Here is a 19,790-nt window from a genome sequence, read left to right as displayed (position 1 = left end):
TGCACAAACCATCTGGTCACAGCATGTCTTGTGCCATCATCTTAGTTTTAAATATAGAGACCTTTAGAACATTTTGGGGTAATAATGATGGGCACTTATACTGTAAAATGATCAGGATTAATTGTGAAGCGATGTAGCTGCAATCTGAACCAACAGCAATACAACTATGTTTTATGTGCCTTGGCACGCAGAAGCAGAACACTGTTTTAATCAGATGTAGCAAAATATATTATGTAGCTTGTCGTATTGTTGGAACAACTGCCACTCAGAATCACTGCGACATGTGAAAAGCAGCTGCACCAGTTTTTAGGAAAGTTTTCTATATAAATGCATCAGCAATGCAGCTGCTTAAGACAAAAGGTTTGATTTAATCTGTGTAGCTTCCAAAATGAGACATCCAATGTATTTCATGTTGCCTCGGTTTGTTCCACAAGGTTTTATCTGAACTGAAAATCATTTCTAAAAATTTCAAGATTTGAAGTCTCAAAAAAAAACGTTGCATATAAGATTTCATACTCGGTGTGCTGCAAGTTTCTGTGAAATGATGTGTGTCAATAACATGGTAGTCTTTTTATATTGTCTGAAAATACTTGGGTTTGCCCCCCCCCATGCCCTCATGAAGTAATCAGAAGCTCATCATTCCTTTTCTCAGAGATTGAAATAGTCAAGTTGTCTTTCCAGTTACAAGCAGTTGTCCATCATTTGTTTGAAAATTGGGATATTTTGTTGTTTTCTGCATATGATTGGTTTCTTTCATTTTTGAATGCAGCTATTCACTCTTGCTTTAGGCTCGGGATGCCTTATACTTTATTTGTTGTATGTTTACGTTTTTGTATGTGCAGCTCTGAAAGTCTCAGGAGAACATCAAGGCTGAAAAATGTAATGTAATCAAGAAAATTTGTCTCCAAGCCACTGTTATTAAGCGCGGGCGGTCCGATTCTATCCGAGTCTGATTCCCCTCATAAGTCAAACGTAAGCAGATGAGTTTGAGGATGTATACGCCTCAGTGGCGTGCAGACAAAGTCGAGGTTATCTGAACTGGGAATATGGGGCCAGTTTGGATCAGTACAAGTTGTACACCATGTTGGATATTTTTGCACCAGCATTTCTTTTTCTTTTCTTAACCAGTTGACTGTGAAAATGATTTTGTTGTGAAGGTACTATTTTCTTTGCCAGTCAATAAAGAACTGTAATGATGAAAGACAATATGAGTCCTTGTTTTATTTCTAATGACTGAATGAAAACTTGTATTTCTGTCAATAATTCAATTAGTCGGCTGTGAGAAAATAAATTGCCAACAACTTTGAAAGTTGAATATTTAAGCCTTTTTGGGGGCTAAAATTATGTGAATATTTGCCGGCGTGCTTTGTCTTCTATGATAGTAATGTGAGTATCTTAGAGTTTTGGACTGTTAGTCGAAAACCAAACAAACACGTTTCAACTTGGGCTAATTTCCTAATTTATAGACCAATTCACCCCACAGTTATTTATAAAGCACCTACAGAGTTAACAACAGCTCACCAAAGGACTCTACAATAAAAAAAACCTTACAAAAACAACACAAGAAAAGACACAATAATAATAAAGAAATAACAGAAAACACAGAGACCGTATAAACAACACCGCAGAAACACAAAGTCAGTTAATCCTTAGAAACCTGGAATGACATCAGTTGTCTTGTACTGCATTCAGACCCCTTTTACATGCATTTTAACTCAAACCTGAGCCAATTTAATATTTTCTTTAGAAAACATGGTTAAATAGTAATGTCTAAAGAATGTCCCATAAATTGCAAGAAATTAAGAAAAGGTGACAAGAAAATTACGTGAAGAAGAAATTATTAAAAAATTAAAATAATATACAAAATAGGGGAAAATGTCCAGAAAACGATAACTTTTTTTTTATCTATATCTATATTTATGTGTGTATTTTTGTTCTGCTGCCTTTCTTTTTTTCTTACCTATTTATCTTTTCCAATTTTGTTTTTAAAGTTTTTATTTATTTTCTTCCAAATCCCAAGTAATTCTCAAAAGAACAGCAATATAGAAAATCCATACATAATAAAAGCCAAACCAAGAAGGTGTTTTGAAATGGGGTTAATAAACAAAATAATCCTAAAATGTATTGATAATTAAAATAATTGTTCATTGCAATCCTTGTATTCCTCAGCAGAGGTAGGTAACATTTTATTTTCATAATTTGGATGAACATAGTCTTTGAAATGACAGGGTTTTTATATATATATATATTTTTTTATGTCAACGACCGCAGAGAAGAAACTTTGCAACCAAAGATGACCGTAAAATAAAAACAAAACTTGATGGTGCAGTTCTCCATTGTGGTCACTTAGAGGCGCCAGAAATGCAAGCTACTTGATTCTGCTGCAAGGTGTGTGCTCAGTGTCCTCATATACCTCCTAAACCATTATTAAATTATATCCTATTCGCGTTGATCTGTCTGTACAACTGCTAATGCAGTACGTGATAGCTTTAAGTAACTGTCATTTTATGTAAATGCATGAAAACATTAAGAACTTTAAAGCTTCGTAGCAGGCATGCAGTTTGATATTTAATTTTATTGTTTTTTAAAAGTTACTTTCTTCTTCTTTTACTTTCATATTTTTTTTTTCTATCAGACATTATGTCATTGTTCTATTGTTAATCCAAAAGTGGGAGAACAAAACTCGTGATCAGGAACAGGAACTGTACCTAGAGTCTACAGCGAAGCCACGTTGATGATTTCATGTCGGCTGTCTTGACAACTCCTCGTGAATGACAGCTCAAATATCCAATGCTGTGCTGCAGTTTGGTCACCGAGAACACGCGTCCACCAATAGCGTTGCTGCTTTTCGGCACTCGCTCTCTGATTGGACAGACCACGACACATCCCACCAATCATATGCCCGCCACAGGATTCGCCATCGGGGACTTTTTTGCGTCACCTTTTGCTCCCAGCCGCCAGTGCGCACGCGTAGGTTTGACGAACGTTGGATTAGCCAATGAGGTGCACTGTTTGGGGGGCTGGAACATTCTAATCCCGCCTTCTTGAGTGACGACTCTCTGATTCAATCGCGTTCTGCTTAGTATGCGAGTGCGCGTGATTGACGGCGCGCGGCGCAATGAGAGACGGCTACATGAATTTTTAACGAATTTAAGGGTTTTACCGTCCAATCCCAGTGTAGAAACAAGGCGGGATTTAGCGTTACCAAGGCAAGACTTGAGTCAAGTATAAAGGGAATAACATGGTGTCCCAGTGGCTGTTTATGTTTACTTAAAGAACAGGATTGAAAGGGCGTTTTGCAGGACACACCGGAGTTTTATTTGCAGTTTCGCAGCTTCTTTATGTGCACTTTAACTTTTTTATGTCAAGATTTACAAGGCCAGTGGCGTGTAAATCTCATATTTCACTAATGTGCCAGTCTTACAAATGGAAAGGGGGCTTCACTTTGGAAACGTGAGCATTTCCCTGGTGCTCCTGTTGTTGCTGAAAGCGCTCATCGGATTTGGGACTTCGCAAGCTCAGGGCTCCGCCGTCGGGAGGGAGCCGCAGTCCGCCGCAGCCGCCGCCGCCACCACCCGGGGATCAGGGTCGACCTCCGGGGAAGATGGTGCAAGAGTCATGGAGCGTGGCGCGTTGGGAAACGTCGGCGCCCCGGTCATTGTAGCAGACGTTACCGTGGAGGACGACGATAACGGGTCGGCGGGGGAGGCCGACGAATCATACGGAGAAAGTAGCGGAAATGTCCAACCGACAAGGTAAAAATAAAAAAAAAGTAAAGCTTAACGGTCAGCTAGCAGCTATGCACCCATTATCGGACACGTGAAGTTTGACGCGTAATTATCACCTGCTGCATTTAGACAGCAGTCACAGTGACAAATAAAATAAAATCACAAAAGCTATGTTTCATTTTGAAGAATTAGCTAAAAACCGCTGTTTAACTAGCTGAGGGACAGTCTCGTGCGTTAGTCGCGTGCTCTGTATTCCTCCGCCTCTGCGTTGCACGCCAAAGTTGTTGTGGTTGCCTTTGTTGTTGCTCATAAACCTTGTTTTAACGCTTATTATTCCAGTTTTCCTCCCTATACGTTTAATAAATTCTCGCACGAGACGTGTTAATAAGTGCTGGCGAGCTGTCAGAGCATAAAACATGAAAATCAGCGTTGGCAGCGAGTTTCGGATAACGGATGCAGACTTTCTATTGAAGTTTTGGATGTAAAACGCGTGGAAAGAAGACAGGAAAAAGACACGTGACAAGCATATTTCCATCCACTTTCTAGTTACTTTTTATGATTATTCTGCATACCAGTCATTCCAAGTTGTTAAAGTGAAAGTTTTTGGGAAGTAGACTTTACTGTTTCATCGTGTTGGCATGTCCGGGCTTAACACGCCCCACTTCATCCACCGCAAAGTTTGTGGTGGAGGATGATGATGGCAGGTTTTTACGGGTTTTACCGCACTTTCCATCGTTATGCATGTGATGCACTGCCATGTCTTGGTTGTTATTTGTGTTTTTTGGACGTTGTGCAATACTGTTATTAACGTTACATTAACAAGGCCGAAATACACGTTATAATCTCGCTGTCTCTCAGCACTCGCGCTCTGCAGCCATGCTTTCAGTTGAGTCCACAGATCTAAGGGACTGTTCTTTATTTATCAGAGGAGGGGGTGGCTGGGCTGCAATGTTGTTGTTTTCTTGAGCCTTCTCTGGTGACTTAAATTAGTTGTGAAACTTACTCTTTGGTGGATTGCTGATGTTGAAAACAAATCTTTGGGTTTTTAGTGCATGCTTGTTATTTCAAATGGTTTATTTTGAAGTGTAGAATAAAGGGAATTAGATAAATGATCATTATTTGTTGTGATGTCAGTGCTCATCCCACATAATGTGTTCAAAGACCGTTGCAAATTTGAAAAAAATGCAAAGATAGTTTCTGGCTATGATTACTGATGTAGTTTTGGAGACTTTCAAAGTCAAAATTGACTAAATCACCCCAAACCCCAAACAAATTGAGAAAAAATAATTGCCAAAATCTTTTCTTTGAAAATCACCAACAATTTTTAAAGGGAAAAAAGCCAAAATGTTTCTGTAAAAATCAGCAAAAAAATGAAAGAAAAAAAATCACTACTTTCTTTTCTTAAAAAATGGGCAATAAAGTAAATGCAGAATACAACCATTTAAAGTTGTATACCCATCCCCTAAGTCAAAAAACAAAACAAAAACACAAGTCCAGTGCCTCCATGCCTTCCCCTTTTCCAGACAACCCCCCCCCCCAAATTCTCAGAAAATCACTAACAAGTTCATAACTATAGTTTCTTTTGTCAGTGCATGTGAAAAATAAACAAGTTTCTGTCTAACAATAGTATGATGAGATGCACAGTGCCCTGCATGCTTTGTTACTGGTGGTTATCGGCAGGTTTTTTCCTCTTCACTCATCATTGCACTGTTGAGATAATTTGCTTTCCATGTATTATCATGCTGAAATCACATTACATGAAGGGAACAGTCCTAATCACTTGACAGCAGAGATACAAACCTCTCACCATCCACTGCTTATCTCAGCCTGTCAGAAGATAAACGAGCAGAGAAATGTAAAGTAGGAATAAAGTGGGGGTGTGTTTAATTAACTACAGCTGATTGGGAATTTGGCAGAGGCAAGTGATGATGTTTTTGGTAATTTAAAGCTGTGACAAAGTGATTGTGCAGCTCAGAGAAACATATTTCATACATGGTCGGAAGTGTTTGTCTTCACATGTTGAGATGCTGCTGGGATCTGTTGTTTTTTTAACAAAGTGGGGTAGCTTTGCTTAAGATTGCCTCACTTGAAATAAAAAGCAAACATTTGACGAGTGCTCTGCTCAGGTACCGGGAACGCAAACATGCATGTTATCATTTTATGACGATTATGCAAAGCCATGTCGCTCAGCTGAGAAAATCCCCAGGATCCTGTCAGTCAAAAGTTTACAGCTTCACACGGACCACATGTTTACCGAACCCCGTTAGACCTGCTGCTGCTGCTGCTGCTGCTGCTGCTGCTGCTGCCCAAAGTGAGAGGCAGTCCTTGGCGCAGTGGGTAGGGCATTGATTTTGTCTTCCTTGGTAAACAGTAGGTTTGACGCCCACCTTAGATGTTTGGCGCAGTGTGTTCTTCATGATGTTCCTTCCCTCTCTGCCATGTTATTCTTCTTTTTTTTTAACAGATTTGTTTGACTGTGATGCAGCTTCTCACATTATTTTGGTGCCTTTCCGTTGTCGATGCACATCAGGTCAATCACTAAATCGTTCTCTTTGTACAATTATATGTGCAAGTGCTGGATGATGTGACCTCAAATCAATATCCCGATTAAGTGAACATTTGACCTCAATTACGATAAATTAACAGTTATTTATTATTATTATTATTTATTAGTAGTAGTAGTAGAGATTAATTCTAATTTTAAATATTTGTATTTATTTATTTATCTATTTTATTATTATTTTTTTGCCCTCTTAGTTTGCTGACAAGGTTTGTATGTTAATATGCTCAGCTGTTAAAGATGGGTTTTTTTTTTCTGGTGAAAGAGTGCATATTCTATCTTTGTGATTTTAAAGTAAGCAAAGGAAACCCTCACAGATAAACCTTTTTTTGGTTGAAGTCAAAGCATACATTGCTGTGAATGAAAACATCTTATTAAAAGGTCACATTTTAGTTTTAATGCAAAAATCAACTTCCCTGACGAAGTATCTTCCTGAATCCTTTTCATGTGGTGCAGCGTTTGTAAGTGCTTGTGTTATTGACAGCTGCTTTGGCACTTGTTGCTGGGTGCTTGTCAGTCTCTTTTTCTGAACCACGTATGGTTCATACTCAGTAACGTGGCTGTACTTGAAGTGTTGAAACAGATTGGTCGCCGAAACTGTTTATTTGCATTTGACTTCTTTTTGTTCGGTGTTGTCTTCACTAAAGCCAAAATGTGTCCAAACGACAAACGCGGCATTTTTTTTTGGTACAAGCTGCTGGAGTTGCTCCGTTGGTTTGGTGTTAAAGTTCTCCTCCATGTTTCAGACTGGACGGGTCAGAGTCATGTGACTACACATGCGGTAGTATGTTTTTAAGGGACAGTACATGAACACAAACAGTGGGGAAAGTATTAATAGAATTAAAACCCCCGAAATAACCGACATGGGCAAGATTACATCGGTTAGAGTCCCGAATGACAGTTTCGATTAATTGCCCAGCCCTAATATGTGCTGTTTGTTTTTTAAGATTAATTTGCTTTGAAATCAGTCATAAAATTGAAAATATTGTCAGAGTCAGACCTTCTGAAGTTTTTTGCTGCTGCTTTATATACCGAGTGGTAAAAATGCAGCAGGTTTCCCATTTTCCGTCCCTTTGAATTATCTTGAAGCTCACCGCAAAGCTTTCTGACAACCCCCAAAGCATTAGATATTAGTTCTTGTTATTTGGGATGCCACACAAACCCCGCTTTGTCACAACAGGGAGCTGCTGAGCACACTGTGCAGTCAGCCCCATGTAGCTCGAGTCAAGAGGAATAATTAGTTGTTGTGTGTGTGTTATTTTGAAAAATTGTGTAAGGCAGAGAAAAAAAAGCTGTTTTCACATGGTGTTTACAAGAATACACTGCACAGGCAGACAAAAAGTGGCTCGCTGTTAACACTCAGCGCACCTCCAAGGACACAAACTTATCATAAGAGATGATGAAATAACTCTGGTGTGAGGGCACATATGGTGACTTCAAGGAGGATAAGAGTCCTGCCTGTCACCTGTAGCACAGTATCGAGAGGAAATCGAAAGTAATTAGCGGAGCAGTTTTCTCTGATAGAAGCCGGCAATTTCCCCCGCCAGGCACCTCAGCTGCTGCTGCAGGAAAACTCCTGAGCGTTCATCCTGCTGCCGGTCACACCCTGCCACTGCTCGCTTTCTGTGCCTGCATCTATTTCCATACAGCGTATACCTACTTGTGACTGTCACTTGATGCTGCAGCGTTTTCTTCTTTCTCACTTTGTCACAGTCTGCATCTCCCGCTTTCTCTTTTCCGTCTTTCAAGACTTTTCTCGCATATTCACATTTTGTCTGCCACCACTTTTTGGCTCTCGGTTGTCTTTTGTCACAACACATTTGGAATATATTGCCCATAGCATTAAAGGTTTAACCTTCTGAAACTCGAGCAAACTGGCTTGATTTCTTTCAAAAACATGACAAGACGGTGACGTGCCGCTGAAAAAAAAATGGGCCAAAAATGAGCAAGAAATTAGTAAGAAGGTACAAGACAATTAACTGAAAATAAGAGTTTAAAATAAGAAGAAGAGGAAAAGAAAAATACCAGAAAAAAATGCTAAAAAATAATAATAATAATTAAAATTATTATTAATTTATTTTCAGATAATTGCCTTGTCGGTCCCTTTACTTTTTTTTTTTGCATCTTGCAGGATATTTCTTGCCAAGTTGCTCATTATGTCGTTCTTGTGTTTTACTAAGAAACTGATGTCAATCCAAGTCTTAAAATATTCCTTTCTCTCTTTTATTTTTTGCCTTTAAAATGTTCTACAAATATTGATACAAAATGCTCATTATTGCACCAGTCTAACTGGGTAATTATCTATGATTATCTAAATATTAACATTCAACTTCGTCTGTGTGTGACTGTTTTTGTAAGGCTGCCGCAGAGGGTATGAAGTCACACAAGATCAAAATAACAAACAGTGACACTGACATGTAGAAGTCAATAAGATAAAGAATTAATAAAGTAGATTGAGAGCAGCAAGACTGAGCAGGTGAATTATTCATTAAAAGGCCTGTCTGTAAAACAACAACAAATACATTAAAGATGACAGATTTTGTCGAGATAAGAAAATAATGAACTTGTGGAAGGTTTTTATAGTGTCAAAACACAGTAAGACCTTACACACATCCTGTCTGCCTCTCCTTTGCGTTTATTCTTTGTCTCTCATGCTTTCATATTTACCCTGTCTCTCATCTTACACTTTCTCCTTCCCCCAATGCTCTCCCTTACCTTCACACATGCACATTGCTTTTTAATGTCACCCCCTGAGTATATACTCTACTCCATGCTCTGTTTCCATCCATCTGTCAGGAGAATTGTCGCTGAACTTTAGAAATGTCGCAAGCAATGAAACGTGATTTAGGTGTGTTTCCCTTCAAATGGGCCAATTTAAACAAAAAAGACTTCCTAAATGTCAGAAAACGCATTTACAACGGAAAGAAAAATGTCTTTTAACAATTCATTTATATAAGATATGTGTCGCGTCAGCAGTATGTCTTACATACGGCACTGCTGTAAACAAAAAGCACAGAACGGTTTGTGTTGGTTTAACTCTTTGAAACCTGTGCAAGTTGGTTTGATTCCTTTAAAAACACTGGGTGAGGGCAATGAGCAACGTAGTACATGGCCCAACGAAAATTGCCTGTAAATAAATGAATGGAAGAAAGAAAGAAAATGACCCAGAAAATAAAAAAATTACAATATGAAATATTAGTATATCATTATAATCATTATAAATATAGTTTTCTGGATTTTCCCCCCAGTTTTTCATAATTTTTCTAACAATTCCCTTCCCTTTTTTAAAACTAATTTTCAAGTAATTTTATTTGTCATTTTTAATAATTTCTTGCAATATCTGGGGCATTTCTGGCTAAGTTGGTCAATGCTTTTTTTTCCTATGTTACGAAAGAACTCAAACCAATTTCCGCAGTTTTCAAAGGGTGAAAAAACTTGAGACGAGTCTGAACACAGCACAAGAAAACTGATGTCGAACCAGGTTTTAAAAGGTTAAACATACAAAGTGTTGACAGTGGAGTTGGATTGAAAAATAGAGAAGCCACCCAGCTATGATTAAGTGTGAAACTGTGAAATCAAACCCTTTTTTGGGCAGTAATTGGCCCTATGCTCAGCATTAATTAGGTCAGCCTTTTGAAAACATATCGCCTTTTGCTTCCGTGACCTTTCAAGGTTTTAGCTGTGACGCCTGCTGTTTTTCCAAGTCAAACAGAACAGGTCCTGTGGTGATAATAATAATGCAAACACACCCTTGATCAGCTTTACACAGTCACTTTTTTAAAAAAACTAAACAAAGAACCACGTCCTGGTTCTTGCTAGGGCTGCATGGTTCTTGCTAAAATGTGAATCACTATGTTTTTTCCCACTAAGAAATGAGATCACGACTCTCACACATGATTCTTAGTTTTCAAACAAAATTAAAGTGCTATAATACATATATCAAAGTGTGTCTGTGTTGCTCTGTAGTTACACCTCCCAAACACTAGTGGGTGGTGGGTTTTCTGTGAAGTGCTGTAAAGTTTGATTGATTCAAAACAAACCTAAAACACACACTAAACAAGGCTTCATAGCAATAATGTCAACAGGTACACAACTTTGCTTCATTATAACCTGCATGGTTTCCAGACAAAACACTTATTTTATAATAGACATAACATGACACAACAAATATTAAACAGACAGATTAACAGATGATAAAATTGAAATACATATAAAAAAAAGATAAACTGAGGTACAGGCATGTAGATAAAGAGGTATATTCAGTCAGGTTTGGAGAAGAAATTGCTTTATTTTCCAAAAATGTGAGTTTAATGGTACCGACAATACCAGCTATCTGTCAAATGAGTTGTTATATATCAGAATATTGGATATTGGCAAAAAATTGGGGAAAAATTTGTTTTTTTCCCTTCTGATTAATGTAGCAGTCCTAGTTCATGCAATTAAATCCAAACCTATGAACTTCCTCCACCTCAGAAGCATCACTTTAGTGTTTTGTTGACGGTAAAACTCACAAAGCCCGGGTCTCTGTTTTGCTCAGAGAATGGACCTCCAGTAAAGCCCTTTTATTTCTTCCAAATTAGATTTTGGAGTCTAGCACTTCAAACACAGACTCTTGAAAACATTTCCCGCGGACAGCTTGAAAAGCAGTCTACGCTCAGATGTCAACATTTTTAAGTTTCTGTCAGTTGTTTTTTTTTTTTAATCCCCGTTCCCTCCTCCGCCCCTTGTTTCCTGTAATCTATAAATATTCTAGATGTTCGCTTTGATCCGGCCTTCAGTTTGTGACGAAAGCTGCCGGCTGACGGCTGTCACCTCACTCTTAACCATCTATACGTTACAAACTCTGCTCTGGAGACTCGGTGTTTACATCTCTGTCTCAGTGCATGTGTGTGTGTGTGTGTGCATGTCTGAAGGCTTTTGTGTGTGTGTTTGTGTGAATCATGCATGTGACGGCGCTGCCAGGTTTGATGCCTCCGCCAAGCGAGCGCTCCATCGGGGCCTCCGGCACCTCAGGGAGCACTTGGAGGTGAGAGGAGAGAGGACAGCAGCTTTGTTTGAACTTGCTACCCCCCCCACCCTCCCACCCGCGGCCCTCCGCCGCCCCCCCCCCCGCCCCCTCAGGGCCCTGTAGCGGCAACAGCTCTTCTGGGCCGACTTTGCTCGCCGGCTGGCTCCCACCAGCCTACTGCTTAGCAACAGCCAATCCGCCAAGCCGGGCGACTTTTCGGCCAATTGCGTCGGAGAGACGGGCTAGTGCTCAGAATTTGAGTTGGCCACATGGGTCTGGCTATAGTTAGGTAAAGGAGGAGGAGGAGATTTTTTCTCCCCTTTTTTCGGGGGAGGAGAGAGTTCATTTCCTTGTTGTTTTTTTTTCCCCTCTTACTTTGTTTCAGTAGTCCACTTTCTGTAACCAGGGAGATGTTGTGGGTTTTATAAATAGATACTGTCCCCAAAATAACAGGTCAAGATGAAGATGATTGAACTCCCTCTGGGAAGTTTTAATTGAGCACTTTATGCTCAGTTCTTCAAACTCAGCCCGTGTGCAGCAGTTGTTTTACATCAGAGAGGTCTGAACGTTTGACTCCAGTATCACTTCAAACAAGCTTATATAATCTGTTAACCTATTTTATCATCACTGTCCTCTCCTTATATAATCATGTTTTTATTCCTGTCTCGCTTATTTGGTCGTATTCAACTATTCCTTATTTTATTGCCCTCTGTTATATTGTTTAACCCTTCCAAATGGTTTTCACAAGTATTCGAACCTTTGAACCCAGTGCCAATAGGTTTGATTTCTTTCAAAAACATGATGAAAAAAAATGCAACATGGCAGAAAGTGTTCTGTAAATTCTGTGAATAAAATAAAAAATAGCAAAAAATAAGTAGGTTTAGAATAAATATAATATTTAGAATACTTTTTTAAAGCCACAGAATTTTTAAAATATTTTTAACTATCATAATTAGATGTTTTAAATTATTTTACAGAATTATAGGATTTAAAAAACATATTTTCAAATTTTTTAAGCTTTTTTTTAGTTTATTTATTTATTTTCAAATTTTCAGGTAATTTTCTTGTGATTTTCTCGTAATTGTTTTGCTAATTTCTTGCTGATTTCTGGGTCATTTCTTCTCAAGTTGCTCATTGCCTTTTTCCCATGTTTTTTGAAAGAAATCAAGTAAATGTGTCCAGGTTTCAAAGGGTTAAGTTATTGTTTAGTGTGCAGAGGTTGCCCAAAAAGCAACCGGCAGTTGCTGATGTTGGGATATTATGATCCGATTTCTGTCTCTGTCTGCACTTGATGAACACCGTGTGGATTATTGAAGAGCTTGTGGCTCAATCAACGATATGCTTGTTTTATAACCGTGTGTAGAGACAGAAATAGAAAGCCCTTCTTCATTAATGTGATTGTTAAACAATATTCATTTTGATTATATCAAGAAAAATGAGTTTATTAGGTCAGTGGCTATTTCGGTAAGTCGGCAGGACCCATCCTGCAGCACTGCAGTATGGGTGGGGCAGAGGCAAAAAGGTGGGAAACTCAGAGAGGGAGGGAGGGAGGGAGGGGAGCATGAAAACAAGGAGTTAGCTGGTAGTTAGTAGGACCACGTTGTCTTGTTTTCACTCTCGATGGCTCCTCACTGCTTAGCAACAACGAATCAGATCCTCGGATCAGAGCTGCAGCCCGGCCAATCAGCCGGCGGGAGCGTGGCGCCACAGAGTTTGGATTTTACCACGTGTGAGATGATTCGCGTTGGAGAGGGGAGCACACTTGAGCAGGAGGAGAGAGAGAGACATGGCAACGCTTTTAAATGGTGTGTGTTTTTTTATGTAAGTACCAGAAGTTTTTTTTAAAACCACGCCCTTTGCTCTCTGCTGCGGTGGTCTGCTGCAGTGACCCTGATGGATGGTCGATTTTTTTTTTAAAGCAGACTGCACATCGCAGCAGGTCTGTCACTCCGGCTCTCATTAATCAGGCTTCATCTGCTGGGACAAAGACCTGAAAAAACTTATCACATGTTTTTAACACGTTTAGAGGACAGTTACATAAACCTTCAAGTCACATTAAGCCGTGTTTAAGTGTTATGTCATCTGTGGTTATTAGGTGAAGTTTGTTTTCTTTTTTTAACTTTAATCTAGTCTTATTGTTAAGTGTTCGTTCATTTTAGACTTTGTAAGGCACATAAGGAAGAAGCATATCCGTGTTTGTCAAAGAAAAAAGGACCTGGTGTCATGCTGTGTTGTGCTACCTGCCTGCAGGTCCTTAAAACCTTCCAATATCTTGAATTGAATATGCAATCACCTCAATTAACCCTTTTAAATCGGAGAAAATTGGCTGAATTTATTTCAAAAACAAGGGAAGAAGGCAATGAGCAACATAACAAGAAAGGGTAAAAAATGATAAGAAATCAGTAAAAAGTTACAAGAAAATTGCTTCGAAAGAAAAAAATTAGGATTACAAAACAATAACAAATAGATGAAAATATCCTTAAGAAAGACCTAAACATATTTTCTCTGTAACATAATTGTAAAAAACATTTTGAGGACCAATAGTTTTCTTGACTTTTTTATGAATATCTAATATTCACCCAGCCACTTTTCATGTCATTTTCTTGTCACCTTTTACGAATTTTAAACACTTTTTTCTTGCCAAGGTGCTCATTGCATTTTTCCTCTTTTTTTTTAAATCACATGTTTAAGTGCTTGTGTACGGCATGTAAATGCAGCACCAAACTAATGATTCTTCAGGTTTTAAAGTCTTAAACACTTATCTGAAAGATTTAAAAACTCATTTGGTGTTGCATTAGTTTGTACTAGATTACTGTTGCTTTTCTTTCACATATTTGTGGCAGAACTGGATTTACTCTGATTCTGAATAAACCGTATTATCAGTATGAATTTGCACGGGTCAAAGGAATGCACTTGACTCTTTTTTTCCAGCAGCTGGTGCAGCCGGTGGTGCTGGGTGCGGCTGGCTCAGAGCTGCATCCATAACTTTCTCCCCACGTGTTCCCCATGCTCTCGTATTTTTGTTCTGCCTCTCGGTGGCTGCGCGGCAGGCTGAGTGGCAGCTGCGCGGCAGCAGAACTCCACACTCCAGCGTGCATCCAGGCTGCTCGCTGTTGCATGGTTACAGGCAGCTCTGCCCCGCCATTGGCTCAGAGTCTGCAGAGCCGCCCACCCATTGGCTAAACAAGGAGAAAAACAGTGCTTCTATTGGCTGCTGCGAAGTGGAAGGTTGTTGCGATTGGTTTAACTCGGCGGCTCCCGCTCCTTGGAGACTTGGCCTGTGTAAACATCCTGGTTGCTTCTTTCAATGGAGTGTGTTTACCAGCAGCTCGGTTTTCGCCGGTGTGTGTGCAGACCGAGGCTGAGTGTCTCTGAGGAGCAGAGAGTCTGGTGAGAGCGAGGCTAATTGGCTCCCTGCTTCGCCGTACGCTTTGTGATTGAAGAAGCACTCTGCACTATTATGACACTTTGACAGCATTACAGGCGAGGACACTAACAACCCTCAGTCTGCTGGCAGCCTCACCACTTTCCCCCTCTTTCTCCCGCTTCATTCTCCATTCCAACGTCTTCTTCAGTGTCTCTGCCGCCTGCATCTGTCACAGTCGGCAGCAGCAGCCCCACAGGCTACATGTTATCCCTTTGGTGACGAGCGGAGCAGCAGTGTCTCGGGGCTCAGACGTGGAAAATAAATTGCCTCAAGTTCTAAATGATACAGTAGGGCTGTTTGTTTTGTTTGAGTTGTTTTTATTGTTCGGTTTAGTACTATTTTTATAGCCTCTCTCCCCCTCCTCCACTACTTGTTTTCTCCATTACCATCATGATACCTTAGTTGTAGAGTTAAGTGCCGCCCCACCCCGACCCCCCCTCTCTACTCCGTCTCATCCTTTATCTGGAGTACAAAGAGTCCGCAGCAGCCTTTGATCTCCCTCACAACCAAATTCTTCCATCTCTTGCTCTCCCTCACTCCAACTCTGAAGTTGAACTCGATGCTCTCGGTGACTTCTTCCTCACTTCCACATTCACAGCATGACTTGGAGGGGGCGGGGCCGGCCCAGCGAAGGCCGCCAAAGCTTCCACCCTCTCACAGAGCGGACTGCTTAGCAACAACCAATCAGCCTAATATTTTTGGCAGGGTCTCGCAGCCAATCGAGAGGGTGAGAGCGGGCTTTAGCGCTCTGTTTTTATTGGTGGCTGAGAGGAAAAACAATGTTTTTCTTAGTACTCCACACTTCAGTGCGAGTGGCGAGGCTGATAATGCTGAGAGCAGATTTCGGGAGATAATCTTGGCTTTGATGGGGCTGAAAGACACATGGCTCATTACTGTTAAGTGAGCCTATTTGCATTTTTATGCAAACTTCCAGATCCTGGATGGTCCAGAGCAGCAAGTGTGACTCCCTGTGAATAAGTCTTAGTGAAACATGAGTGAAAGCTTCCTAAAATTGATTTGCACGCTTTGAAACAATCCAGTTCTTAGTCGTCCTGAGGCACAAACATCCTTGAACATGCTCCCTCCCCTTCATGACTGATGAGAGTTCGATAGGTGAAATCAATAAGGGATTATAGCTCGTCAGTAGCAATTCACCTGCTCAGTCTCAATCAGTGATACTCAACTTATGTCCCGTGGGCCAAATCTGGCCCCTAGTAGGGTGCCGGGTGGCCCCCCAACCATTTTCTAATTCACAATAAAAATAAAGTGATTCACACCGGGAATTGTTGTTGTACTTTTAGTATACATAAAGTATACATAAGATGCCATCATGCATACAACAGCATCCAAATAAAGTTCGCTTTTAAAACCGGGTCAGTGGAGGACACCCTGCACCCTCTGATAGAAGTCCTAGCTAAGTCCCTGCTGTCCTAAAATCCTAGAAATGTCCTAAAATCCTAGAAACACTGTAAAATCCGAGAAATGTCCTAAAATTCTAGAAATATTCCAAGCCCAAGAAATGTCCCTAAAAAAAAAATCCTAGAAACATCCTAAGATCCTAGAAATGTACTACAATCCTAGAAATATCCTATAATCCTTGAAATGCCCTAAAAACTTAGGAACTTGCAAAAATCCTAGAAACAGGCTAAAATCTGAAAAATGTCCTAAAATCTGAGAAATGCCCTGAGAAATGTCCTAAAATCCGAGAAATGTCCTAAAATCTGCGAAATGTCTTAACATCCAAGGAATGTGCGAAATCCAAAAAATCCAAGAAACATCTTAACTTCTTAAAATCCTAGAAATGTCCTGACATCGTAGAAAATGTGTATGGGGCTGCTGCGATTGGCCCCTGGCCTCCTGTCCTTTTGCAAAATTGGCCCCTCAAGAAAAGCAAGTTGAGTATCTGTGGTCTTAATGATGGATAGCACAGTTGATGTTTGCTTTTTTTCCCTAATTTTATCAGTCTGCGCTGTGAAAGAGAACAAGTGTAACAGTGTCTCCTCCCTCAGCAACTGCTGTCTAGTTGCCCTCGAGGGAGGCAGTTAAAACCCCATATGCCCCAGCGGCCGACAGAGGGAAGCTGTTTGGGTCCCAGCTGTGTGGATGTGGCGCAGTGGGTACTCAGAGATGGCATGTGTGTGTCTGTCTGTTAAATAAAGCTAAAAGTCCCGTTGACAGCATCTCCTCTAGACAGATACAAGTCAATAGTCACGAGGTGGCCCCTGCCAGAGCTCAGGGCTTGATTGACAAGCAATGCGGCAGAACCGTTAAGAGATAGGCGAAGGGTGGGGCTCGATGTCTCGTTTCATTCAACTCGACTGTTTTTAGCCTAAAGATACTACACGAAAGAAAGGAGAACTGTTCAAAAATGTTGCTGTGCGGGCACATAAAAGGGAATGAAACTCATTTGGAGAATTTGTAGTGGGAGAAAAATCCTCACCAAGTTGAATGCTTTGGTAGACATGCAGAATTAATGTAAAATCCACCACCGCAAGAATTCAAAAAAACCTTTTCTCTGAGGTAAAGCTCATGGGGGCTGTGAGAAATCCGTAGCCCATACATCATCTAAGGGAAACTGCTTTCACCCCCTGCATCTTATTTTCCCCCCGCGTCTTATTTTTAGCTTCACACTGTGTCTCTGCCAACAATGCCTCTGAATGAAATATGTGGAAAATACGTCGACTTCATTTCAAAATAACAGCGTTCAGTGTGAAAGTATTTCTTGAGGAATCAGTGCAGTTTTTGCCAAACATTTTTCACTATATCATCCAACAGGCTTTCATCTGTGTTGTGCCTAAACTCACAAAGATCTGCGAGAGTGAAATTAAACAAGGTTTGCTTGTTTTCTTAACAGAACTGACACAGTTTTTTCTCTGAGCTCTTGTCGTGGGCAGTCAAGCCAACACTAATTTTCTGCCAATATCGAAACGCCCAGAAGACAGCCAAGACAAATCCGAAATGTCACTGAACAAATGTAGCGACTCTGAATACAAGACGGTCTTTGTCGACACATAAAACATTGATTTGAGGTTTTCCATGTAAATGCGCCTAATTTTACGGCCATAATAACAGTTTTCAGCCTGAGAAAACTATCCATGTTGGATCCCCCTGTGTGCTCTAAACAGTAGCTGTTGCCATCTGTTTGAGAGCATCATCAGTGTGCTCCTCCCGTACCTGAGGTGTGACAAACTCTGCCTGACTTTAAAAAAGAGAATCGTCCACTGTAAAATGAGGACATAAGAAGTGCAAATCATTTTCAGTACTTGAATAAATGAAATCAATGTTGTCTGCCCTCCAGCTCCGTTTCTTTATTTTGATTTTTAAACTGGTCTGAAATAAGTTTGCTTGCTTTCTACATCAGATATAGACTCTGAGAGAATGAAATGCTAAAATGTTGAAAGTTGTCAGCAAATGAAAGACAAAATCATTAAGAATAGTTTATTAACCCTTTGACGCCTGGAGCGACATCACTTCTCCTGTGCTGCTGTCAGTCACCTGTCACAGGTATTCAAACCTTCAAACTCTTTTTTTTTATGAACATGGGGTAAAAGGCCATAAGCAACTCGGAGAGAAATGTTCCACAAACTGCAAGAAATTAGTAGATTTAGAAAATTATTTTTTAAAAAGGTAGGGGGGAAAAACTAGGGAAAAACTATATTTATAGTTATCACAGATTTAATATTTAAAATTATTTTTGCAGTATTTTTATATTTTTAAAGTGTTTTTTTCAGGTCAATTTCAATGTCTGTCTTCTTTTATTTTATTCTAATATTTTTTCTTCTATTTTTATTTTTATTATTATTTGACTAATATAAGGTCATTTTCTTGTACTTTTTACTAATTTCTTGCTAATTTTGGAATAATTTCTTCACATTCAAGCCAATTTGCTCGTGTCTCAAAGGGTTAATGCAGTGCATCCATCCATTTGTGACAAAGTTCACTCGCCTCCAGCTCCGTCAGCAGACTTCACAGTCTCTTCATTCAGCATTTCAGACGTATTTGATATTTTCATGTGGTTTGCCTTTGAAATTGCAGCACAAATGAACAAGTCGCATTTTTGATGGATTTCTGTTTTGCTTCACTAACCCCTGAGAATTCATGGCCTTACACGTTCATACTGTGTTTTTTATGGAAATAAGTGGCTGTGTGTGGGATGTCTGGTCAGGTCTGATAATCCCCCGCTCTGGTTCCATCTTTAATCAACATGCCACCCGTACGAGCTGACAGGATGGAGTTTGTCATGGCACAGGTGTGCTGTTGGCTGCAGTTGAAGGTCACCCTGATTGCTAAACAAGGGTGAAGACTGCAAAGGCAAAGACAACATCTGCACCACCACTTCGCCCTTTTGTGTCTAGACTGTGGTGGCAATAAACGTAAGCCCCCACAGGGAAGATAATACAACACTGTAAATTAAAAAAACTGCTTGCAGAGATGCACTGCAGTCTTGTCGACACTTAAAAAAGAGAATATCCATGTCAGTTTGTAAAGCTGCAGTAGGTCTCTACAAATCTTTATTTGTGCCGTCCTCAGGTCTCTTGTGATCATCAGCACTCTGGATGGGCGGATCTCGGCTCTGGATCCCCACAACCAGGGCAGGAAGCAGTGGGACCTAGATGTCGGCTCAGGGTGCCTGGTGTCGTCCAGCCTCAGCAAACCGGAGGTAGATCAACCTTTGTATTTGTATCCATTTGAATGTGACAGATAAGTACACTTATTTAATGTTGAAATGGCACTCAAGAGACGGTAACACGGGAGATTTTCACTCCTGTCCTACCACACTTCCACAGTAAAAAAGAAAAACTGCTGCATCCAAGCAGCAGCCTCCAAGGCCGATAAATAAAGCCAATACAGAAATGCCAAAAACTGCCATTCTTTGAATAGGCAGGTTTCTATTAACCCTCAAATTGTGAATATAATACGCCTAATGGAAACATATCAGTTTCCAAAGGTATACGGCATATCCTTATTCTGGATTTAACTGTGACAACCATGTGACTAGTAACTAGCACTTAGATTGTGAGCTCGAAATCACATTTTGGGAATTACCATTAATGTGCTAACAGAAAT

The 19,790-nt window shown here is 40.1% G+C and overlaps 1 protein-coding gene across 1 annotated transcript in view; it reads left to right on the top strand.

Moving 5' to 3' along the window:
• The first annotated feature begins 3,238 nt into the window (after positions 1–3,238).
• eif2ak3 (eukaryotic translation initiation factor 2-alpha kinase 3) overlaps positions 3,239–19,790 on the top strand; it is a 43,500-nt gene continuing 26,948 nt past the window's right edge. The window contains 2 exon segments of the mRNA XM_042501278.1: positions 3,239–3,755; positions 19,254–19,383. Of these exon segments, the coding sequence (XP_042357212.1) occupies positions 3,427–3,755; positions 19,254–19,383 (459 nt within the window). The 5' untranslated portion in view covers positions 3,239–3,426.

This window comes from Plectropomus leopardus, chromosome 14, assembly GCF_008729295.1.
Source record: "Plectropomus leopardus isolate mb chromosome 14, YSFRI_Pleo_2.0, whole genome shotgun sequence".
In the NCBI taxonomy this organism is placed as follows: domain Eukaryota; kingdom Metazoa; phylum Chordata; class Actinopteri; order Perciformes; family Serranidae; genus Plectropomus; species Plectropomus leopardus.
This window is presented reverse-complemented; position numbering and strand designations above follow the sequence as displayed.